At 49.2% G+C, this 25,364-nt stretch overlaps 1 protein-coding gene across 1 annotated transcript in view; it reads right to left on the bottom strand.

Annotated features, from left to right (window-relative positions):
* The window catches only part of SLC6A5 (solute carrier family 6 member 5), a 52,537-nt gene that overhangs the window by 8,936 nt on the left and 18,237 nt on the right, over positions 1 to 25,364 (bottom strand). The window contains exons 7-12 of the mRNA XM_060019686.2: positions 17,469 to 17,603; positions 15,423 to 15,526; positions 11,876 to 12,000; positions 6,472 to 6,584; positions 5,602 to 5,733; positions 4,547 to 4,646 (exon numbers count right to left, since the gene is read on the bottom strand). Coding sequence (XP_059875669.2) covers positions 4,547 to 4,646; positions 5,602 to 5,733; positions 6,472 to 6,584; positions 11,876 to 12,000; positions 15,423 to 15,526; positions 17,469 to 17,603 — 709 coding nt within the window. The remainder of the gene's footprint in view (positions 1 to 4,546; positions 4,647 to 5,601; positions 5,734 to 6,471; positions 6,585 to 11,875; positions 12,001 to 15,422; positions 15,527 to 17,468; positions 17,604 to 25,364) is intronic.

The raw sequence follows: 25,364 nt of genomic DNA, 5'->3' as shown, positions 1-25,364 counted from the left end.
AAGGCTAACTTTTGACAGAGGACTTGATCTTGGGGCCTGGAGCATGTGCATGGAGACTTGCCTGCGGCATGACCCTGAACGTGGAGGGGTAAGAGAGCTCCAAAAGGGATCAGAGCAACTGTTTCTCACTGAATTAGCAGAAAAATAGCAGAAAAAAAAAAAAAAAAAGTGGTGAACTCATAGCAACTGTTCTAGATTCAAACCAACAGATCTGGTGCCCAGAAATGTGCCCACCACAACCTCCGTATAACCAGCCAATCCTGAACTGCAAGTCAAGGACCTCCTTCAACCAACCGATCACTTTCACCCATGCAACTTTGTGGCTTTTGTCTTTATGAACCATACCCTTGCCCTTGGTCTGAGTATGATCTTCCAGGGGCTGCTCTCCCCACTGTGTGGCCAGGGCCAGCCTCCTAGCCTGTGAGCCAAGCACTCATACAGGGCCTGGTGCTCAGAAGGGCGCCACCCCTGGATTAATCTTAATCTCTCCTGTCGCCATCTTGAAACTCTTGACAATTTTTTAACACAGGGCTCCACATTTTCATTTTGCACTAGGTCCCACAAATGAGGTCTCCAGTCCTGTATGTATCTCAAATATCATTCTCTTACAGTTAATGTAATGTTCTGCCTGCATCTCTTGGAGCCAAAACCCTATGTGTGGGCTCAGAATTTCCCTGCCTTGGTTAGCAATAAACTCAACACTAAATTACGTCTTTATCTACTTTTATATTCTTTTATCTCCAAAACTCCACCTTCTCAAAGTTTTTCTGGCTACCCTGGCCCTCCTTTATCTCTGGGCAGCAAAAGCGCACAGCTGGGATGCACAGCTTAGTACTGGCCTTCTTCTCAATATACGAAGTAGATTCACTCTTCCCGGCAGCTAGTTGGAAATATCTGTGAATATAGAAAACTACCCCTGCCCTCCCCACATGCAGGGCATACAGTGAACACTTAATAAATACCTGTTGAGGACTTCCCTGGTGGCGCAGTGGTTAAGAATCTGCCTGCCAATGCAGGGGACATGGGTTCAAGCCCTGGTCTGGGAAGTTCCCACATGCCACAGAGCAGCTAAGCCCATGCACCACAACTACTGAAGCCCGCGCGCCTAGAGCCCGTGCTCCCCAGCAAAAGAAGTCACCACAATGAGAAGCCCGCGCACCACAACAAAGAGTAGCCCCCACTCGCCGCAAGTAGGGAAAGCCTGCGCGCAGCAATGAAGAACCAACGCAGCCAAAAATTAATTAATTAATTTAAAAAGATAACATTTAAACACAGGCATTTACCTATGTGAGTTATGAATGGACTGAAACCTCTTGTTCCTAATGTTTTCTGAACCCCAGCAAATGGAGCTGGGGGAACTTACACCCTGAATGAGAGGTGGACAGTGACATTTCAGCCAAGAACATATGTGAAGATGGAGCTCAGGGAGGGGGACCAGAGAGGAATAAAATTAAGCTTGAATTTGTGGGGTTCCGGAGAGATCATGTGTTTTGTTTTGTTATTTTGTTTTCTTTTATACTAAAAACAAAAACAAAAACACTTTGAGGTGTTCAGCCTGCAGGATGGACAGCCAGAACTGGAGAATGGCATATTCCATCCTGTAAAAGTCATTGCCTGTGTGACTCCAACATCCCTCACAAGGATGTGGAGAAAGACAGAGTGGGGTAGGACGTGAAACAAGTAACTGATCAACACGGAAGAAAACAGATCAAGACAATTGAGCATATAGTGATTTGGGGGAAATGCACAGTGTGGGGCCAAGCAGAGAAGCAGGCAGCAGGGCTTTGTGGTGGCAGGTCAGTCCTATGGTCCCCGCAGCCAGAAAGTCCCTGTATTGGCTCCCAGGAAAATGCGAATCACTTCTTCAAAGCGACTCTGTTAGGTAACAGCCTGTTAAAGGGATTGTTCCTACACCAAACTCAGGGAGTTCCACTTTTCTAGCTACCTCAAACCCAAATATTGGCCTTTGAAGAGTGTTGCCTTGAGAACCTGAATCAGATATTATGATCTAAAGATAAAACTTGAAAATTGTACCTACTGTATTTTAAATGTTTGAATGCCAACCTCTAGAATCTAGAGATCCTTAGAACTAAGAAGAAAACACAAATCTCTGCAATCCACCTACTTGTTTTTCAAATTCAGCAGCCAGGATGGGGGGAATCAAATCAGTCGGGTTCATTTTCACTCTTCACAGGTTCATGTCCAACTTCCTTAAACTAACCTTGCATTTGTTTGGGGCCTCATCACCTCAGTAAAGAATCCAGTGTCCTCTGGAGCGTACATTATATATTTGTGCAGGCTTTTGCTTTCACCTCTAACAATTATGTTAGCTTATTTCAAATATTTCTTCTAAGAGCCCCTTCTTACAATTCCATCCAGGTCCAAATCAGAGGTTCACACCCACAACCGACACAGCAGGAGTCAAGTTCACCTTAAGCTCAGCACAGAGTCCACCTGGACCTGGAAGCTGGCCCAGCACCAGCCCTCTAGAGGCCAGGTGATTTCCTGGGTGGTCTCCCAGGAAGATTAGCAGAGCCCAGGGATGGAAGCACTCAGGACTTATTTTTTCCTTCAGAACCAAAAAATCTACACCAGTTTTATATGGAGGCTGGGGGGAGCTACTTAAGTTCTAAAAATAGAGACGTTAAAAGGTTTCTGTTTTGTTTTTTTTTTTCCTTATTTTTATTTTTTATTTATTTATTTTTTTGCGGTACGCGGGCCTCTCACTGCTGTGGCCTCTCCCGTTGCGGAGCACAGGCTCCGGACGCGCAGGCTCAGTGGCCATGGCTCACGGGCCCAGCCGTTCCGCGGCATGTGGGATCTTCCTGGACCGGGGCACGAACCCGTGTCCCCTGATCGGCAGGCGGACTCTCAACCACTGCGCCACCAGGGAAGCCCAAAGTTACTGTTTTAATGATGCTTGTAAACCACACTGAACAGCCCTGTTCTATCGGAAAGAATTGTGCAAATGTGTCTTTTGAGGATACAGACCGCAGAGGAGGTCAATGATATGGCCACCTGCACTTGGGCCAGTGCTGCAACGAAGAGCTTTCCTGACTTTGCCAACAGACTATCTGGTGACTTTAGCTTATATATGGACCCATGAGGGCTTAAGTTTCCAAAGGAGGGCCCCAGAGGCCTCTCCATGGCAAAGCCTTTGGTATCTGGGCAGAAAGTTAGGATTGTGGTAGATTGGCTGGGTTTCTGCCACTCTCTGCTCAGGTAGGAAGCTCTTTGTAGCCTCACCCTAAATGCAGGTCCTCAATCACAGTGTTACTGCAGGCTCCAGGCTGTCTCATCAGCCCAAAGTGTTGGCAGTTTGGCCTCTGATCCCATGACGACAGCTGGCATGCCTGCCCACTTCTCTGGCCAGAAACTAAACTCTCCCTGCAGTGGGGATGTAATCTCCAGCTGAGACAAAGTTCCCTTCTGCCAACACCTAACGATGACTACAGTATCTTCCTCTTCCTAGGGCACCTAGCGTTTACATGAGAGGTTTCCTTTTTATATTTTCATTCCCCATCACCCTCCATTTTAATGCGTTTTTCAGGCAAGCAAGAAGCTGCTGAACCCTGATGGACAGGAGGCTAACAGTTACATTAAAAGCAAGATGCTCATACCAAGGACATCCTGCTTCCAAGTGATACCCTGCCTTCCTTTTTACCATCTCTTTTTGGTTTTGAAGTACTGATGGATCATCTGAGTTGGCATTTCTCACCTTCCTGGTATTTGCTAAGGAGGCCTTATCTATATTAGGGATGATTCTGAGACTTCGAGGCACAGGGAAGTCAGCAGTGCCTTGAATCCAATAGGACTTGCTTGTGCCGACTGGTGGGGCACACAAGGAGCCCAGGAGATCACCCGGTGAGACCCCTCCCCCGCACGCACAGACACCTCCACTGAAGGGCAAAGATAGCATCCGCTGACTTACCATTCCTGTTCTTCTAGATAATGGCCCTGCTGATTATGGAATGCAGGTTGCTATGGTGATATTAAGAAGGGCTAATCTGAAAGGGAACAGGCAGTTTCTTCCTAGGAAAATCTGGGGTTGAGATCTTGTATCACAGGCTCCCATGATGCTAACAAAATCTCCTAAGGATCTGCGAGGCCTGTGTTCTCTTTTCTCACTAAAGTATCCGGGCATCGGCCATGAAGCTTCTCCTCACCTCAAGCTACAGGAAGACTGCAACTACCAAGACCTCAAAATACAAAAGAAGCCTTCCCCCGCCACCCAATCTGGCCATTGTCCTCAGGCATTAACGACGGTTCGCTTGCCAGACCACACCCAAAGGCATGTCCTGGTCCTAGTAGTTTCTGGTACAAAGACTACTGAGTTTCACCATCAGCCGTCTTTTGTTCCTCTATTAAATCTAGACCCCAGAGGTCATGAGGCAAGTTGGAAATAAAGGTGCGGCTCTCTTATGTTTCCCAAATAGCTGTAAGGAAGCCCTTTCATTGTCTTACTTAATATGGGAGACCTGCTTGCTGGACGCTTGGCAACAGACACTAAGTTCTGCCTCAGCATGAGGCACAGTGGTTCCCTTACCGTACACGTAGGAGATCCCCACGAGCTCAAAAATGGCAATGATGACGAGGGCGTAGGAGGCAGCATACGTGTCCACGAGCTGAAACATGTAAATTCCACCCTGGTAGGGGAGAGAAACAACCGACATCAATAGGCCTGGATCTAGGCTCTCTCCCACTTATAGCAGTCAATCCTTCCATCCTGAGCTGGGTCAGGTGCAAACAGGAGTCAAAAGATCTCCCCTCCCCTTGACATCAGTAACCTAACGCTGGCCAGGTATGTAAGCTGGGGGCCTTGCCATGTTAGCAAAGCAGTCCCTGGAAAGACTCCGAGCTAATCAATAGAACAAGCCCAGAAACGTGATCTAACATCTTACTCTTAAAGGGCAAAGGTCAGCATCTGAAGATGTATATGTGAAAGTAGCCAGATTGCTTCATGTTTGCTTTAAGAAATAGATGACCATTTCTATCCATATACCTGCATGTGACTGACCTTCATATGACCTTTAGGTGTCTCTGGGCATTCCTCAAGCAACCCCCTGCATTTTCAGCTCACTCTTTAAGTCTCTCTACAATAGATGAGGCTTAGAGACCATCTCCTTTCAATCTATCATTTTACAGATGCAGAAACCAAGGCCCAAAGTAGTGACTCGCTCAAGGTCACAGGGACAGCAATATATATATATATATATATATCAGGTAAGCTAATACTCAACTTACCAGACACTCAGGGCTAGAAGGAACTCAAATGGCTATAAGTCTTGTATATTACAGGTAATCAATTTCTCTAGTCAGTATTTTCATGTATTCCATTTTCTTAAAGTAGGACACACCTGTCTCGTTGGCTCAAGAAGGCTACATCTCAATTACGAAGATGCTAGAAGTATCATTAGTAGCCAAGGTGACATATTTCCCTCTGTGGTCAGAATCCCTAATGAACTGATTCCATCTACGTGGAAATGGCAACGATTTGGCTGTTGTTATAAGGTCCGGGAGCTAAGAGTAAAAGGCTGGAGAGCCATCAGGCGCCCCTGCAACCTGCCCCCATCCCAAGCCTGTGCCCAGCAGGCAGCTTACCTGAGTGATCATGGGGAAGCCCATGATGAAGAAACAAACGCAGCAGCCCAGAGTAAAGACCGGCTTGTGTGTGCGCAGGTACTTGGGAAACTCGTCCGAGATGGAGGTCACTATGGTCTCGATGGTGGCAAACTGGAATGATGCCAGCAAAGCGACACTTGAGACACACCGCCCAACCCCAAAGGCTCCAAAAAGCCCTTTGTGTTTCCCACCAGGCCAAGTGGTATTTGTATGAGGTTTGGGTTTTAGGGTTGCATTCCCTCCATGGGCCTGAAAGACTTTGCTGGGGTCCAACCCACAAGGCCAGTGAGGGGAATCCAAGCAGGATGTAGGCCTTAGAGCAGTGTTTCCAGCCCCCAGAGGCTGCACTCATACCCATCCATCAGGACACTTTAAGCTTCACTTTGTATTCATGAGATGTAAATTCCTCTCCTCCCGTTTAAATCGCATTTGATCTTCTGCTTGAGGAAAAACCCTCTTTGCACCCAACTACTAAACCCTGAGTGCCTGTCACCATGATCTGTAGTAGTCTCAGCCCCAGAGCAATTCCCCTAAAATTGACCTCATATTATTTTCCCTTATTCAGCCCCAAAGGACTTGCTTTGGCAAAATGACACCAAAAGCAGGAAGTACACAGGCTCAAACTTGCATGGAGAACAGAGAGGGAGAGAGTACGGCTCCTCCGCCCATCCCCTGAGTCACCCACAAATGCAAGGTTATCCTGAGCCCTGGACAGGTACCTCACAACCCCTACATCACTCAGGGATGGGCGTTTAAGGACCACTAAGCTCAACCCCATTGCAGGCTGGATGCAGGACCCAGGACAGGAGTCTTCAGAAGAAGCAGGGATCGAAGCGGGGAGGGGCTCACCATAGTGTCAAGTCCAAGAGTGAGGAGCATTAGGAAAAAGATGATGGCCCAGAACGGAGAGAGGGGCAGCCTGGTCAAGGCCTCCGGGTAAACCACAAATGCAATGCCTGGCCCTGGAAGGAACAAGACACATGACTGCAAACAGGTCCAGCTCAAGGCCCCCTCCTCCTGGAAGCCCACAGGGTCCTCTCTCCATGGAAGCCCCGAGTTGTTAGTTATCATTTCCTGCTCCTGCTATTTGCTATGTTTTTACTCCTCTCTATCCATTTCCCCAATTAGACCTTAAGCTCCCGGGAGGGAAAGACCAGGGGAATTAGGTCCACACCTCAGGGAACTCAGAGGAGATGCTCAAAAAGAGTGCCAAAGCAGAGACTCGGGGCCAACTCGACTCTAAGGCCAGGCTATATCCCATGCAAATAACATGAAAACCTCCATCTTTGTATTCATAAGTTGGGGGAGAATGTAATAATTACCCTCTAGAACAGTGGGTGATTTTGCCCTCCTAGGCACACATGGCAAGGTCTGGAGACATTTTTGATTCTCGTAACTGGGATGTTATGGGGGATGATTACTGGTGTGTAGTGTGTAAAGGCCAGGGATGCTGCTAAACATCCTTCCATGCATGGTACAGTCCCCACAACAAAGAATTATCCTACCCAAACGTCAAGAGTGCTGAGGTTGAGAAACCCTGCTGTAAGGGTTAAACATGCCCAGAATGACATCGTTTCCCCATTTTGTTACCCTTGTTCCTAGTCACTCCTCCAGGAGAAGCCATGTACATAAAACATGAATCAGTCCAACGCTTTCAGGAACTTGCCCTATAAAGGCTTGGTAAAGATGGGGATACGTCAGTCCACAGGTAATTAAGTGGGGAAGAGGGAAGCATGATATAAGGGTTAAGAGAGTTTGGTCTCTAATAGTTAGACAGACCTGGGTCCAAATTCAGACGCCATGACTTGCCAGCTGTGCAACCCTAGAGAAGTTATTTAATTTCTGTAAGCCTCAATCTTGCCCATCTGTAAAATGGGGATAACAATAGTTCCTCACAGGGCGGTTATGAGGGACAAATGAGGAAACGCAGGTAAAGCACTGAGACCAGTGCCTTGCACATCATCAGCACTCACAGAATATTAGCTTTTCTTAGGGGTGGACAATGAACTTGGAAATTAGCAGCTCTGATTCCGGTTTTCCCAAGAATATCGTGTGTGGTCGTGGTGGAGGGTGTCTGACCTGCAGTTTTCTCTGCTAACAGAAAGCCCCACCAGCCATTCCTGTCTTCCTCACAGCCTCCCTGGGAAGATGGCTAAAGACCTGGCAGTTGTGAATTCCCCTGTAGGTAGAAACCTAGATGATAAGGGGCAGAGACCAGGGAACGTCGGGGTAATCCACGGCCAGCGCACGTCTGGAAGCCAGAAATCGTAGCTCCTGGAGTTTTTATAACTCAAGCATAATGACACTTTTTTAAACTGGAATTCATCAGGTTGTTAGCTCCCAGTGTTGCCTAGGGCCTTGGGTATTTACAACATAAAGCCTGGAATGCCTAAGATACCCCTGCTCGATGCATTTATTGAACAGACAGTAGAGACAGCCTCTGAAGTCTCCCTGCGTGAACCATGAAAGAAAAATCTGTATTAAGCTACAGTTCAAAATAGGTCTCAAATGCAATGCACCGAAGAAGCCAGTTCAGTGCCCTGAACACCGAGGAAGCCAGTTCAGTTTAGGCCCATAAAGTGGACAAGAAGGTCTTCAAATGGCCACTGCCGGAGGACCTCGGCTCATTGCTTTAACAGGATTCTGGCCGTTTGGGCTTTACTGCTTTCTCAGGGAGGGGAATGATTTCAAAATATTCGGCCTGTTTCCATTTCAGCGGCCTCGCTAAAGTATGCAGGGTAAAGGCATCATCTTCAGCAAACTCTGTTTATCCAAGATGGCTAGAGAGTGGATTTTTTAAATACGTTTTTAGAACATTTTGTAGAGTTCAGAAAGATGGACTGTCCGAGCCACAGAGGAGTTTTCCCCGGGCTAGGCCCTCGTGTCTGATGGAGGCTGAGTCCTGCCTCTTTCCTCTCCCTCTGGTAGGCAGCAAGACCCAGTGGGTGGACCGCAGGCTTCTCTCGCCCATGGACCAGAAAACTGGCTCTGCCTCTTACTAGCTGCGCGATCGTAGGTAAGACTCTGGACAAACGTCAGTTTCCTTATCTGTACAATGGAGATAATAATAGCACCTACACTCAGGGAATTTCTGTGAGCATTAAGCGTGTTGATACAAGTAAAGGGCTCAGAACCATGCCTGGCCATGGCGAGAACTCAGTAAGCATAGACCATTATTACTCTTCCCATGAGAGGGGATCAAAGGGGTTCTGCATGCCAGCATCTTGGGTGGGGCCCCCAGAGACCTACAGTGACAGCCTCCTTGGTCCTAGAGAGCCACTGAAGACAGAACCAGGGGCTCCGGTCAATGGACCCATCACGACCCGCAGCACACGGGGAGTGGTTACTCTTCTGAGAAACCCACTACATGTGGATGCATTCTCGGAGGACGCAACACCAGAACCCTTTCCTGTGCCTTTGGAAGGACTGGCATCCAGGTGACAGACAGATGGTGGGACGGTCAGTCCAGTTTGAGAGCGTTCATCTTCATCAGCAGGGTCTCTGAACTATGAGGGGGTGAGGGAGCCAGGGCAGAACTTCCTAGTGGCCTGGTTACCTGAGAGTTACCACCTAGACCTGGGACTCTATATGCAATACGCACCTCTGTGCTCCTTCGCTATGGTCCAACCCAGTCTTGCCGCTAGCGGGTGAGCATCTTGGTAGGGCTCTGAGTTGGATTCTGACCGTGAGTCAGTGCTCCTCAGGCAGCAGTTGGCTGGGAGATGACTCTAAAAGGCTGACTCCCCAGCAAGCTCCTTCTCTGGAGTAGATGCCTGAGAAGACCACGCCCCCTTCCCTGTGCCCATCATAAAAGCAGAGGACAGCTTGGTCTCATCACCAACCCCACCCTCCAGCCCCCAAAAGCTCTGATACGGCCTAGATTTGGGGTAATGACTTTGAGCCTCCCTTACAAGGGGGCTGTAAACGAAATGGACTAGTGTTAGGTCATTAAAGAGAACCTGCTTTTGACTGAATACCAAAGCACAGTTACTAATGTTGGGTCAGCAAAAATGAACTGAATGTCCACGTGCCAATGACGCCCAGCTAGGAGAGCTTGGGGCTGGTACCTGATGCAGGCCTGACCCCGATCTCTGTATTCTGCAGAGCCTCCATTACAACGGGGGAAATCAGACAAGCCTGCTAATCACAGGTAAGAATGTATGCGAATTCAGATGAGCAGGTTTAGCTGCCCACGGGTCTGGGAGAAGACCTCCCGGGCCACTGCCCCTCCCCTGTGGGAGATGAGACCCACTGTCCCTGTGCTGTTGACAATGAGAAACTACCAAGTACAGCTGGCCCTTGAACAACAGAGTTTTGAACTGCACGAGTCCACCCAGACACAGACGTTTTTCAATCATAAATACTACAGTACAACACAATCTGCAGTTGGTCGAATCCGAGGATGCGGAGGAATTGCAGATTCAGAGAAACTGTATCTACGAAGGGCTGACTCTAAATTATAACACGGATTTTTCACTGCGTGGAGGGTCGGCGCCCCTAAACCCTTGCATTGTTCAAGGGTCAACCGTATGAACGCAACACGTTAGAACCTGTGAGAAGTACTCCTCTCTCCCTGTTAAAATCAGAGGAAATGAAAAAATTCTGGAAAGGGGAAGTTTCAGAGGGAAACACAGGCCATTTGTCTGATGCTTTTTATATAAATGAAAACCAAAATTTAATTTGGGTTTTAGCAACTTGTGCCCCCAAATCCCTTTCCTGGGGCAGGAAACGCTCAGAAGAGTTAACGAATGGGGCCCACATCTTAAGAATCACTATCTCTGGCCACTCGGCCACTGGTTCACAAGGAGCTCAGTAATGTCACAAAAATAACAGAACACCTCAGATCTGCTGGCAGGTGGAGCAGGGCCTACCTGCTCCAGCTACGCTGCTGGAGGGAAATGAGGACAGCGCGGGTGGTATAGGCACTCCCAAAACAAAGCCTCTGCCACTCTCTCCCTCCCCCTCACCACCTCCCTGCTCCCCAGAAGGTTTAAATTTTTCAACCAGGGAAGGGCATTTGCTCAGCTCTGGGACCTCTAATTTAGTGCACTGCTGCAGAACCAAAATCCCTGGGGGTTCAGCACCCTCTGCAGGGAGAGGTAGCTGCCCCCCACCAACAAGCTGGCTCTTTAACCCTTGGAGGCCTGCAGTGCACCATCAGCACCGCTGAAGCAGTAATTAATTATCCTTAGGGAGCCAGAAGACAGCCAGCAGCCCACCAAGAAGATGACATTGCTAGGGCCTAGTTCTTTCTCGTGCTGGCATCTGAGCCACTACCTGAGACTTGCAGTGAGCTCCTTGAAGAAAGATAACTGCACAGAGAAGTCACAGACAGGTCCACACTCTGGATCGTCCAGGCCCACAGCCCTGTCCCCACAGCCCCTGGCACAGTCCCTACACCAAGGCAGCCCATAAATGCCTGATTAGAGAATGCCCGTCATGATAGACGACGCCACGATGAAATCCCTCCATCACTGAGGCCTGCTCAGCACCCAAACCCTCTGTAGATCAAGGCTGGGTGGAAGTAAAAAGTCAACTAAAAGTATTACACACTCTCTGCAAGATTCTGCGCTAGAGATATGGATTAAATGAGATAAAAAAGGAGCGCTCTCTGTACACTCCAGAGGGACCACACAAACGTTAGCGTTCATAGAGGGATCGCTCGGGCAGAAGGTAAACATGTATTCCACATCCCCCCCACCACCACCGTCCAACCTTTCCACCCACTGGGGAAACGATTTGCAGGGTCTGCATTGCGAACTAAGCAGAAGACCCTGAGAACACATCTGACCTGACAACCGGGAAAGTGCTTCACCAGGAAAAGGCTGCGCTCGCTGAGCATTAGTGTTTGGTGTCTACAGAGCCCGCGGCAAGGAAAGCCACCCGGAAGCAGGTTGTGCCTACATCCGCTTCAGGAGCCATCGTTTGCCTAGAGAATCCTCTCCCCGCGCCCAACAGGTAGAGACCTTACTTCTGCCGGAGCTGAGTTAACAGAGGACAGGAAAACGAAGGAAAGGAGAGGGAAGCAGGAAAGGGGCTTTATAGCCACACCTCTGGGGAAGGACCGGCCAGATCTAACCCTGCATGAGCTTCAGACTCCAGCTGTTCTGGGTCTCTCCGCAAAGGGGGACCTAGGCTGTCCCCCTCTCCAGCCTGTTCCAGAAGGCCAACTTCCTAGCATAGCATGAATGAGGAGCTCAGGGCGTGAACCTGGAACCTGCCCTACGACAGCAGGGTGACCAGCGCACTGTACCTTGGTCTGCCACGTTCTCGATGTTAACCTTGCGTTCATTGGCCATGAAGCCGATGACTGAGAAGATGACGAAGCCGGCGAAGATGCTCGTGGCACTGTTGGTGCAGGTAACAATGAGGGTGTCCCTGGGAGGAAGAGACAAGTTTGCCAATAGGCGTGCTTTGTGAGGAGGAAGGGATAGGGCAGGGACACATGAATGTGTGCTCGCGTGTTTGTGTGCCCACGTCCACATGCCCATTCCTAAATAGGTACTCACTGTAGGCTGGTCTTGTTCTCTCTTATTCACAAGGAAAGGAACCACCAGTCCTGACCGCAGGCTCTCTTGGGCCAAGTGGATAAGCACCAAAAGACTCAAAAAGCTCTCCCTCCCCTAACAGCCCTGCTCCAGGGCCTCTGGGACAGAGCTCTGGCTCCACCTGCCCGAGAACTGGATCTCCCCTCCTGGCAGTGGCAGAGGTAAGTCTGTCCATCAGAGCAGAAATTGAGGAGATGAGGCCTTTTGCAGAGTCCGGGACAGGAACGATGTATGAGAGAAGAGAAGGCAGTGGGACCAACAAATGCCACCAAGCATGAGAACAGCCTGGGGTTGGGGTACAGGGACCTAGAAGGGCAAGGGAGGCGGGGAGAGGAGAGACCAGCGCCTCGGTGCCGGCGCCTTCTGCTGGCCATATGGCTGCCGTTCCCGGCCTGCCCTGTCCATCCCAGACCCAAGAGAGGGGTCGGAGCCGTGAGGCCAAATTCTCTTACATGTTAGAGGCATGACCTTGACCAAGTCACTTCCTCTCCACTCTGACTTTATTTTTTTACACATATCCACTCTTTTTTTTTATTCTTTTCCCATATAGGTCATTACAGAGTATTGAGTAGAGTTCCCTGTGCTATACAGTAGGTCCTTATTAGTCATCTAGTTTATATATAGTAGCGTGTATATGTCAATCCCAATCTCCCTATCTATCCTTCCCCCTCTTACCCCCTGGTAACCATAAGTTTGTTTCCTACATCTGTAACTCTACAAAAATTTCTGTTTTGTAGATAAGTTCATTTGTGCCCTTTTCTTAGATTCCACATATAAACGATATCATATGATATTTGTCTTTCTCTGTCTGATTTACTTCACTCAGTATGACAGTCTCTAGGTCCATCCATGTAGCTACAAATGGCATTATTTTGTTCTTTTTTATGGCTGAGTAATATTCCATTGTATATATGTACCACATCTCCTTTATCCATTCCTCTGTTGATGGACATTTAGGTTGCTTCCGTGTCCTGGCTATCGTAAACAGTGCCGCAGTAAACAGTGCATGTATCTTTTCAAATTATGGTTTTCATCAGATATATGTCCAGTAGTGGGATTGCTGGGTCATATGGTAGTTCTATTTTTAGTTTTTTAAGGAACCTCCACACTGTTCTCCATAGTGGCTGTATCAATTTACATTCCCACCAACAGTGCAGGAGGCTTCCCTTCTCTCCACTCTGACTTTAAATGGTGGCAATGACTCCACCTCCCTCACAGGTTGTTGTGAGGACAGAACAAGATGAGGCCTGCACCGCACAGAGCCTGGCACAGAGCAAGTGCTCAGGATACAGCCCACCTTGTCCAGGACCTTAGTTTACTGATGGGGAAACTGAGGCCCAGGGGAAGGTAATGGGCTCATAAGGGTAGGTTCTGATTTGAACCCAGACTTCCTGCCCATTAGCCACACCACACAGCCTCATTTCTAATAAATCACAGAGCAATGCTTCCCCTTTGGACGATGCTCAGACTGAGTCTCGCGGGTCATAAGTTAATAAGCAACTATGACCAAAGAAGTTCAGACAACTTAGTCTGGCATTCTAGCTGTTACGGGCTGAATTGTGTGCCCCAAAAATGTAAATGTTGAAGTCCCAACCCCCAGTTCCTCAGAATGTGACTGCATTTGAAAATAGGGTCTTTAAACAGGTGAGTAAGTTAAGAGGAAATCGTGAGAGTGGGCACTAATCCAATACGATTGATGCCCTTATAAGAAGAGGAGATCAGGGTGCACAGCGGGAAGACCATGTAGAGACACAGGGAGAAGACGGCCAGCTACAAGCCACGCAGAGAGGGCTCAGAAGAAACCAGCCCTGTCAACACCTTGATCTTGGACTTCTAGCCTCCAGAACTGCGAGAAAATTAATCTCTGTTGTTCAGGTCACTCACTCTGTGCTATTTGTTACGGCAGCCCCAGGAGACTGGCACAAAGGCTCTCTCCAGTCTGGCCTCAGCCAATTCTCAGGCCCTATTTCCTTCTTGCCCGGTGAGCACACACCTGCTCCAGTCCCATCAACCTGCTCCCTCCCACATCTCCATCACACCCATCCACACTCATCCCCACCTGAAAACATTCCCTTCCTCCCCTAACACCTTTTGAAATTTGGCCCAGCATAGATGTCCCTTGTGTGAGGCCATCCCAGCCAGGCTAGGCCACAGTTTAACTATAATCTCTTCCTTTTGGTTCACGAAATATCTCATGCATGATTAAAAATAATAAGAATGGCTACTGCTGTCTACTGAGCACCTACGATGTGCAAAATATTGCTGTGGGAATTTTGCATACATCATTTCCTACCCTTCAACAAAATATTATAATCTGCATTTTACAGATGAGAAAACAGAGATTCAGAGAAGTGAAGTATCTTACCCATGTCTTGGAGTTTTAGAAAATGGTGAAGTCATAATACAAATGCAAGTCTCTCTGACTCCAAGGTTCTTTTCCTTTTTTTTTTTAATCAGCCCCTCAGTATTTTCTTACTGTTTGTCACAGATGGATTTAACTTTCAGATGTCACCTCCTCCAGAAGCTGTCCAGGCTCTCTCACATCTTTGGGGTTCCAGAGTCCCCTAATATCACACTATCCAAATGTCACCCTGCACCAGAGTCACCTGAGGATCCTGTCTCGATATGTAGATTCCTGGGCCCACCCGACCTCCCAGATGTTCTGTTTCCTAAATCTGGGAGGAGACTCAAAGTTTGTATAACTTTGGGTTTAACTGACAGATAAAACTGTAATACATTTTAACATATTTAAAGTGTACAACGTGATGATTTGATATACATATGCATTGAAACAGGCGTCCCACCATTGAGTTAATTAACACATCCATCACCAAGGTATTCTTTCCACTGTACCATGCTGCCTTTCTTACAGGGCTCTCTAGAAAAGTGTTTGTCGAGTGACTGAATGACCACACTTCATCAGCGACTACCATACAACTGTATCCATGGACTAGATCGCTCACAAATGACTATTCCAGGACACAACAAGCTGCATGGCACCTCCAGAGAAACTCAACTCCATCCCATGCATGAGAATCAGGGTGCAAGTTGGGGTCCAAGCCAGGCCACCAGAAGCCAGCAGCTAGGCCTTAGCAGGCGATTTCCCCTACACCAGAGCTAACTGTCTGGCTCTGCCTTGGGTGAAGCGTGAGGATATGGCCTCAGGTGTCTGATGACACAGCCCATGATTCTGTCCCCAGGCCCTAGTCCCATTCACCCGCTACCTCTGGGGCTTGAAGTGCCTCCACGTACCTGTAGCAGTTGTTGTGGAATTTGTTGTAAGAAGAAAGAGTGATCAGGCCTCCCCATGCGGCAGATAAAGAGAAGAAAATCTGAGTGGCAGCGTCTTTCCACACCTGGGAGGCAAAAGAGGGGAAGATTTAAGGTCACTGAAGGAGGCTGGCCCAGGGGAGGGGAGGGGAGTCTCCCAAAGCCACACCATCTCCCCAGGGGAAAAGGCAGTCAGGACAAGATGACTTTGGCACCAACATAAACAAGAAACATACGTCATTTGCACTGGAAGCCAAAAAGGCAGTAAATGACCTGGGAGACTCTAACTTCATTCTAATCAAAGGAGAGGAACTCAATAAGCAATGTACACATTTCATGCTTGCAAGCCCTACAATGTAAAGCTATACAGAAGGGGAGAGCCCCTTCTTTAGCTGGAAACACACTCAAAAAAACAGTTTGGAACAGCAAAAATATTCATGGGTACAAAATGAAAACCTTTTAAAATTGACATTTCCCCCAAAAAATAAAATTGACATTCCTAAAGATTAGGACAGTTTACTAAAAATCTGAAATTCTGTAGCCCCTCATCGAAGTAAAGCAAGCTCTGTGCCACAGCTGAGTGGATGTTACAGTGCCTCCTCATTCTCGAACTTGGCTGACAACACCTCTTGGTAATCTTGGCGATTTCTTTTCTTTCTTTTTTTTTTTTTTTGCGGTACGCGGGCCTTTCAGCGCCGCGGCCTCTCCCGGGGGATCTTCCCGGACCGGGGCACGAACCCACGTCCCCTGCATTGGCAGGCGGACTCTCAACCACTGAGCCACCAGGGGAGCCCATTGGCGATTCCTTTTAATTGTCCTCATTAAACTCCAGAAAGCTACTCAAGAGTTTGAGCTATAGATTTATATGATTTGATATGGACTTCCTATCCTTGTTATTAATTAAAACTGCTTTTTAAATTGTGCTTAACATATGCAAAGAGAAAGTTCAAGTGTGTGCTGGCAAAGCCTGTACCACAACCTCCATTCTCCCATGCTCCTCACTAACAAAGCTGTGGTTTTATTTAAAGGCAGCCATATGTCTGGCCAAATGGCCAACTCCCAGAATCAAGGAGAGGTGCAGCTGAGGGGAAATCATCATATGACTTAGTTTCTGGCCAATGATGAGAAAATCAAGTGTTATGTGGAATTTCTGGGCTTTCTCCTCTTTTAAAGAGAAGGAGGATGCCTATCTCTGTCTCTTCCCTCACTGCTTTGTGCCACCTGGAATGCTGACATGATGGGTGGAGCTCTGGCAGCTACATGGCCGCTATTCACTGAGGATGGTGGGGCGGAAAGACAGGAACCTGGGACACTGTGGAGCCACCCAGCCAGGGCTTGACTATCTACCACTGGGCTGCAAGTGAGATAAACTTTTGTTAAAGCTGCCATTATCTGGAGGTTTTTCATTATGTGCAAACTCAATCCTAGTTATGCTTTCTTAAAATCTTCTGGAAAAGCAGATTTTTCTTTAAGGTGAGAAAATGCATTTCTTATTAAACAATCACCCTCTCATGTGAAGTTCTGGGGGTTGGGAATTTTAGAGTAAGATATGCCTGTACAGAATATGCCAAGAGAAAGTGTAAGTGTGTGCTGGCTCTGTGTCTCGGTGCGTCAGAAGTATTCAAATCTGTCTGAGCCCTTTAAATTATAATTGCTTGCGGTTTGCCTAAGTGCTATTATTTTCCAACCAGGAAAACTCCATTTCCAACACACTATAATTAGCAACAGATAAGTGGCATGAGGCGGCCCAAAGCTATTAAGGGAATTTCATTCTTCATTTCAGCCTCTGCAGCCTCCCAGGCGTAGGACAACTATTCCAGGAATCTGAAACCCCCAGCTGCTCAGTTCTCATTAAAAACTTCCTGAGTGTGTAACATTTCAAGATTATCAGGAGTTTGTAAAGGCAAACAGTGAAATGCCCTGCGGGCAGAGGTCTGACCCCTTCTGCTAAACAGTGTCCCGGAGCGGGACCCACCCTCATGTGCCGTTCCCCCTACAGGCACGTCATAAATGAAATCAGAAGCCCACCGTGGCATCCGTAAGTTTCTCCCACTTAGGCGTGATGAAGTACCAAATCCCAGCGCCAGCTCCAGGCAGGGTAACTCCTCGGATGAGAAGAATCACCAGCACGACGTACGGGAACGTGGCCGTGAAGTACACCACCTGGAAAAGCCACCGACATGGGGGCAGGAAGGAGCAGACACACGGGATGTGACCAAACGAGCATCGATGGAGGCAGAGTGTGATCTGCCACCCGGACGCAAGTGCCTGATAGGGTACTTTTCCCCAAACTCTTCCAGGTCTGGGGACACAAGGAAGGCACTGGGACCAAAGGTGAATCAGAGAGAGCCAGAAATGAAGTCTTTTTTTTTTTTTCAGTACGCGGGCCTCTCACTATTGTGGCCTCTCCCGTTGCGGAGCACAGGCTCCGGACGCGCAGGCTCAGTGGCCATGGCTCATGGGCCCAGCCGCTCCGCGGCATGTGGGATCTTCCCGGACCGGGGCACGAACCCTGTGTCCCCTGCATTGGCAGGCGGACTCTCAACCACTACACCACCAGGGAAGCCCAGAAATGAAATCTTGAGGGGGACACCCAAGACTGTGGACTGAGTCAGCCTGCAGCGCAGAAGTGGACAACTCCCTAAGGACCAACTGAAAGAGAAAGGTTATGTGCCCCCCTCCTCCCTAACTCCTAGCCCACCCTCTGCTTCAGGCCCCAAATCCCACCATTAGAGATTAATTTCTTTATCTTAAGTTTTCCATCCTTGTTTGTACACACACCCTAAGTGAGGCAGCCTAGTGACATGAGAGAACCATGATCTTAGAATTAGACATATTTAGGTTCAAATAAAATCACATCTCTGGCCCTGAGTAGCTATGAGACTTAGGTCAAGCTAATCAGCTCTCTGAATCTCAGTTTCTGCAGCTGTAAACTGGGGATAATAGCACGTTTCTTAAAATAATTGAGGATTAAATGGGCCCCTAGCACAGCACCTAACTTGTAACAGATGGTCATTCAATGCAGTTAAGTTCAACAAGCATTTATCACGGCCTACTATGACCTGGGAGCTGTGCCAGGGCTTAGATGCATAACGGTGAAAGAACTCGACCTCGGAGACCCAGAGACAATGTCTGAATAATGGGCTAAGCAGTTCCAAACAGGACACTGTGAAGTCCTGGGGAGGACACTGGGTTCAGTCCAGGAGATTACAGAAAGATGCATGGCGATGACGTGCGAGTCGGATCTTAGAGGCCAAGTGCAACGCAGAGGAGGTGAGGTGAGGTGGGAAGGTGAGGGAAGAAAGTGGGAAAGGCAGGGGTGAGGGCAAGGCCCTAAATTCACTAGGAGCACAGCACACAGTTGAGACTAAGAGCAATGGGGCACTAGAGACATGGGAGGAGACAGGTCTTGGAGGCCCTGAGTACCAGCCAAAGGAGGCTCCTGGATTCTGAACGAGAGGGAAGGACCAGAGCCAAGAAATATTTGGGAAATATCATCAGCAGAACTTGGGGGCTGTGGTTGAATGGGGATGAGTGAGAGGCACCTTCCTTATCTGTCAATCAAACCTCAGAATGGGGCTTCCCTGGTGGCGCAGTGGTTGAGAGTCCGCCTGCCAATGCAGGGGACACGGGTTTGTGCCCCGGTCCGGGAAGATCCCACATGCCACAGAGCGGCTGGGCCCGTGAGCCATGGCCACTGAGCCTGCGCATCCGGAGCCTGTGCTCTGCAATGGGAGAGGCCACAACAGTGAGAGGCCCACGTACCGCAAAAAAAAAAAAAACAAAAAACAAACTCAGAATGGAGGAAGGGCTTGGGACCAGGATTCAGTAGACAGAGAGAAGAGCAGACTGGAAGAGCTTGGGCTCTGCACTCCAATGGGCCTGAGTTCAAACCCTAGCTCCATCACTTATGAGCTGGGCCGCCTTGGGAAGTGACTTAACCTCACTGAGTCTCAGTGTCCACACCTGCACAGTGGCAATAACAAAAGCATACTCCTCACAGGGCTGTTGGAAGAGCACAATGGGACGACGCATACGCCACGGAACAGGCCCGGGACCCTGGAAAGGGAAGCACCATTTCTGTCTTGCCAATGACTCCTAAATTTAATAACCCTCGCAACCCTCAGCTCATAGGCCAGTTACATCCCAAAAGTACAGTAGGAGACACTTGGAAGGATGAGGCTAAGCTCCTGTCCTGGACCACCAAACCCTCCCTCATCCTCACCCACAGGATGGGCATAGACAGCCGGCTGAGCACTGTTGGTTCAGAGCCCCTCTGTGCTCACCCCCAGCCTTCCATCCTGGGGAAGCCAGAACACCTGCCTCCGGGAGGGAGATAGAGTCCCCGTCACACACTGGCTGCACAGAGCCCATGGCCTGACAGGGGCTCCAGCCCGGCAGTGACTGGCAGGCACTGGGATGTTTAAGAGATGAGAACTGATCCAAGGACTTGCAAAGGATGGATTGAGGGAAAGTTAGGGTTGCGATGAAGATAAATCTCTCGGGGTTACTTCTTATTAATCCAACAAATACACACATATGCATACATAGGCACACATATTTTTGAGCATCTAATATGTTCCAGGCACATGCTGGGCAGGGTGGCTGGGACGATGGCCATAATAAAGGGGAGGACAGGGAAGGCCTCACTGAGAAGTTGCCCAGGACTTGAAGGAAGTGCGAAGGCGCCAACTGGATATCTGGGAGAACATTCCAGACAGAGGGAACCGCTGGAGTAAAGACCCTAAGAAGGGAGTGTGCCAGCCTTCTAGGGGCAGCCAGACAGCCGCTGTGGCTGGGCAGGGGCACAGGTGGGAGAGGAGGGCAGGGGTAGGGGTGGAGGCAGGGACAGATCCTGCAGAGCCTTGTGGGCCCGTGTGGGTGGGGAGGGGAGGGGGAACTACTGCAGGGATTTGGGCAGAGGAGTGATACGATCTAACGTTTTAGCTGTCGCCAGCTTGCTGCGTCACGTTTACACTGCAGGGGCAGCGGTTAGGAGGCCACAGCAGCAGTCCAGGCAAGGGACAGCAATGGTTCCACCCAGGGTGTTTCAGGGAGTTAGGAGAAATGATCAGAAACCGGATACACCGTGCAGGAAGAGCAACAGAACTTCCTGACCAATTTAATGTGGAGTGAGGGGGGCGGGAGGCAGGAGTCAAGGGTGACCCCAAAGGTTGTGGCCTCAGCAGCTGGTGGGCAGAGTTTCCGTCAGCTGAAATGGGACAGGCTGCAGGTCAAGGAAAGATAAGGAGTTATTTCTTCCTCTAAACCCAATTACTCGTCAAGGCCAAAGTCTTCCTGTCTACAGACCAGAGATGGGCTGGTCTCCTTTTCTCTGCACTGCTGCCACCACTGACCAGGAGTCTCCTGCCCGTTCCCCAGGACAGCAGCCCCCTTCACTCTTTGCCCTGAGGCACTGGAATTACCAGGGACCATGAAGGGGGGGCTCCCTGCTCCCTCCTATCCACCCCCAAAGCTGCTTCTCTCCTTCCCCTTAAGTGAAACCCTTCCACACACAGACGGTAGGAAACCCAAAGGCATCTGACGTCTCAGGAGAAAATCACCCACCACAGGATGACCCGGGCTGTCCTCCCAGCTGTCAGATGGGGCTGGGGAGAGGAACGCTACAGGGCCGGGCAGGGCCCCGCCAAGACAGAAGGGGCAGGGTGACAACTAAGGGATATCCTCCTCACCTCCTGACCATGTGGAGCTGGTGGGAGATGAGGGTGGAAGGAGACAAGGGAGAGGAGATGACATAGAAAGTGGGGTCCGGCAGGAAGAAGACCCCAAGAGTGGCACCAGTCTAACTTGCTGAGACGCTGCTCCCGTTTGAGTGCGGGAGACAGCGCATTTCTGGAGTTCCCTCCGTGGATCAGCTCTTTGCAGTCCCATTTTACAGAGGAGGAAACTGAGGCTCAGGTTAAGCCTCTCACAAAGGGTTAAATATCTCACTCAAGGTCTCCCAGCTGGAGCCAAGATCCAGACTTGAAGCTTTCTAACTACAAAGCCTATTTCCATACCTTTAATGCCACTCGCTGGGCCACAGGATCAGAAATGTGTGAGGCAGGGCGGGGGACTAGAGTGAGGCAAGGGAACACCCGGGGTGCACAATTTAAGGAAGCACTCACCCTCATGGGGCCGAGCCTGCACATGCAGGAACCTGGGAGTGAGCGCCGCCTTAAATTTCACACCCTAGGCACTTGCTTGCCTCACCAGGTCCAGCCCTGGTATGTGGAATGATGCACTCACTTTGTCAATGGGGATTGCGGTGAACTGAAAGGGCACACAGTTTCATTTCGAAATCCCGGGGATGCCTCCGATGTGAGTCAAGTGTTAGTCAGGTGTTTGTGGAGGTCTCTTCACAGCTAGTTCTCCTGTGTCACGGGGGCTTCAGAATGTACCTGTTTCAGGATGGACTGCCAGCAGAATTAAACTTGAACAGTAATGAATTATACTTGGCAGGAGTGACAATGACGAGTTGATCTGAGCCTGCTGGCCCGACACCTGGCAGCACAGTCCTCACAACGGGAGCCCTGAACAGGTGGTAAGGCCACTGTCCCCACCCCAGCCAGTGCCAGCTAATTAAGCTGGCTTTGTGTCCTCGCCATAACTCTCAGGCAGAGCGGCCCCTGAAGTCAGATGGGCTGCCTTTGACCTTCAGGCTGCCTGCTGGTCGCCCGTGCCTCTGGAATTCTAGCTGCTCAAAGGGAGACTCAGGTCTCATAGGAAGCAACCGGCCACTCTTGTCTCCTAGGGCCCTGAACAAGAGGAACTGAGTTTATCTTGCCGCAACAGAAGAAGGACATCTCTGTTGCTTAGAAATGACAGTCTTGGTGGAACTTCGGTCACAAAGGAGCCCATCATAATGAGGTGCTGCAGCCGTGCTTCCAAACAAAGCTCCGTGATTAATGTCTGCACGAGCCAGGGCAGGGTAATAAACCGGGAGGCATTATTTCCGTGGTATTCCTCATTAAAAGAAAATCCATCATTGAACCCTAATTGGAAGCCTCGCTCAATGAAGCAGAAAGATAACTTAGCAGATCTAAAAGAAAAGCTGACTTGCTCAGGGCTACTCAAAAATCCCCATTTCAGAGAGAGAGAGCCCAGAAAATCTAGCACCAAGGATTAAATTCTAAATCAATGCCAAGAACTGATCCTAACACCATCCCCCCAAAACTGCAGACTGATAAGCAAAGAAGGATCTTAGAGAATATTTATCTTAACCTTGAATTTGCAGACGTGGAAGAGGGGACCCGGATGCCTCCTGGGACTTGCCCAGCTGGTAATGACAGCTATTGACAGCAGGACGGGGTAGCAGTGCAAGGGTCCTGATTCACAGTGGGGGGACTTTTATCCCCCCAGATGCAAATGACGGCTCCAGAATTCTGCATTTCCATCTATTCCTAACAGCCCCTCCTTGGGAGAGGATGTCACGTAGTGGAAAGAGTCTAGGCTTTAAAGGGAGACAGACCTGGGTTCAAATCCCAGCGCTGCCACTTAAAAGCTGTGTGACCGGGACTTCCCTGTGGTCCAGTGGCTAAGACTCTGCGCTCCCAATGCAGGGGGCCCGGGTTCCATCTCTGGTCAGGGAACTAGATCCCACATGCTGCAACTAAGAGTTCTCATGCCGCCACTAAGACCCAGCGCAGCCAAATAAATAAATAAATAAATTTAAAAATAATAAAGTAAAATAAAGTATTCAGGAGTTTGTGAGTAGGTTATATGTAAATACTACACCATTAAAAAAAAAAAAGCTGTGTGACCTCCAGCAATTTACTCTACCTTGATGCGCCTCAGCTTCTCTATCTATAAAATGGGAAGAAATGTCCTTACCTAGCTGGTTGTTGGGCAGATTGAATGCCCTAATGCAGATGAAGTAGTTAGCAGAGTGCCTGGCACACAGAGTGTTCAACCAACTTCTCTTTCTCTTTCCATTTTCCCACCAGAGCCACTGCTTTCAAGATGTCATCACGGGACAATATCCACTCAATACATCAGCCAATCATTATCACAAAAATGAAAAGAGTTAATGTCAATTAAGAACTGATCATATGCCAGGTATTTTTTATATATATATATTTATTATATATTTATATATATATTATATATATATATATATTCTCTCACCTAATCTTAGAACAGCTCTACGAGGTATGTACTATTATCCCCATTTTACAGATGAGGAAACTGAGGTTCCAATGGTTAAACAGCTTGTCCAGAGTTACACAACTAGAAAGTGATCAAGACGGGATTTGAACTCAGACTGGTCTGACTCTAAAGCCACCAGGCCATCCTTCCTCATGTCGCCAACAAGGCTGCTGTTCTGATCCTCCTCACCTAACACCTCTTCTCCTGCCAATCACACCTTCTAGCCTATTCTGCTAGAGACCTGTCCGGCCACTTCGATTATGGTTGAAGGTGCCCTCTCTCCATCTCTAGCTATACGAGATGGTCCTGCAGTTCGATTTTGGCTGAGCAAAGACATGGTCCCTCTTGCTAAACAATCACCACCTGGCTGGCCCTTTTTTTTTTTTCGGTACACGGGCCTCTCACTGTTGTGGCCTCTCCCATTGCGGAGCACAGGCTCTGGACGCGCAGGCTCAGCGGCCATGGCTCACGGGCCCAGCCACTCTGCAGCATGTGGGATCTTCCCGGACTGGGGCACGAACCTGCGTCCCCTGCATCGGCAGACGGACTCTCAAACACTGCGCCACCAGGGAAGCCCTGGCTGGCCCTTTACTGCCACTCCAAGCTCAGTTCCAAGTCACGGAAGGCGAGGAGCCCAGGAAACCTCAGGACTCACAGGACGTTACTGTGAGGGTCATGTTAACATTTCCTCATCTTCCTGCTGCCCTAGAAAAACAATTGCTCCAGTCTCATAATACTCATTCAGAGCTAGCAGGGTCCTCAATCCCAGCTCTCATTTTACAGAGGGGGAAACAGAGGTCAGAGAGGAAAAGTACCCCCAGCTCACCCAGCAAGTGTTCTGACAGAATCATGTTAGAGCCAGCAGGTCTTAGACATCGCCCAATCCAACTGCCTTCACTTTAGAAATGAGACAACCGAAGCCTCCTGAAATAGCTAAGACAAAGAAAATCCGCTTTCCACTTATCAGCTAAATAAATAAAAGCTAAGGGCAAATCCAAAGCTCAACCAGGTTTCATCGTCCAAGCGGAGATGTCCCTACACAGAAAACACCACGGAAGGGCTGGGGGGCTAGAACCCAGGTCTCCTAACCCCCAGTCTGGCTCTCTCCCCACCTGATGTCATTTAAGGGCACCACTGGCTCAGGTGACCCTGACCAAGCTGCCAGAATCCACCATTCAAGCCCATGTGGAACCAGATTACATGGAGGGCACCAGAAGGAATTGTTATCAGAAGGCCCTCGTGAGCTTGTCCACGAGTCCAGGGAGAAGACAGACCGCTCTCTGTAGCTGATGGGTGCCAGGTGTGGGTGCCTGGTGGGGCCTGGGAAGCATGCCTGGGAGATGAGAGGCGGCACGGACCCTCACTCCCGTGAGGCTGGATCCTTCCAAACGGGTTGTTTGCTATTGTGACCACAGTAAACCCTGGCCTGGACGACTGGACCAAGCCGAACTCCACAACCTGTGGTCTCAGAGTCCACCATCACATTCTATTCCCTGGGCCTTAAAGACATTTGGGGTTTCATGCTGAGACATGCAAATGACCCTCCAGACGATGAACTTGTATTGGTTATCATCAAAGTGGTTGGTTAACCGTTTCACGGGGTTTTTCTAAAGCAGCAGGAAGATGAGGGGAAAACACTGGGACCTTTACCACAACATCCAGCATGTCCTGAGGGACCCTGCACACCGTGCCTGCCGTGCCTTGGAACTGAGCTTGGGGTGGGTGTCCCACCACCTCCAGAGGACCTGCCAAGCGACTATCTAGCAAGAGGGGCCA

The sequence above is a fragment of the Delphinus delphis genome, chromosome 8, assembly GCF_949987515.2.
Source record: "Delphinus delphis chromosome 8, mDelDel1.2, whole genome shotgun sequence".
NCBI lineage: Eukaryota > Metazoa > Chordata > Mammalia > Artiodactyla > Delphinidae > Delphinus > Delphinus delphis.
Note: the sequence above shows the minus strand (reverse complement) of the source record. Positions and strands in the feature narration are given on the sequence as shown.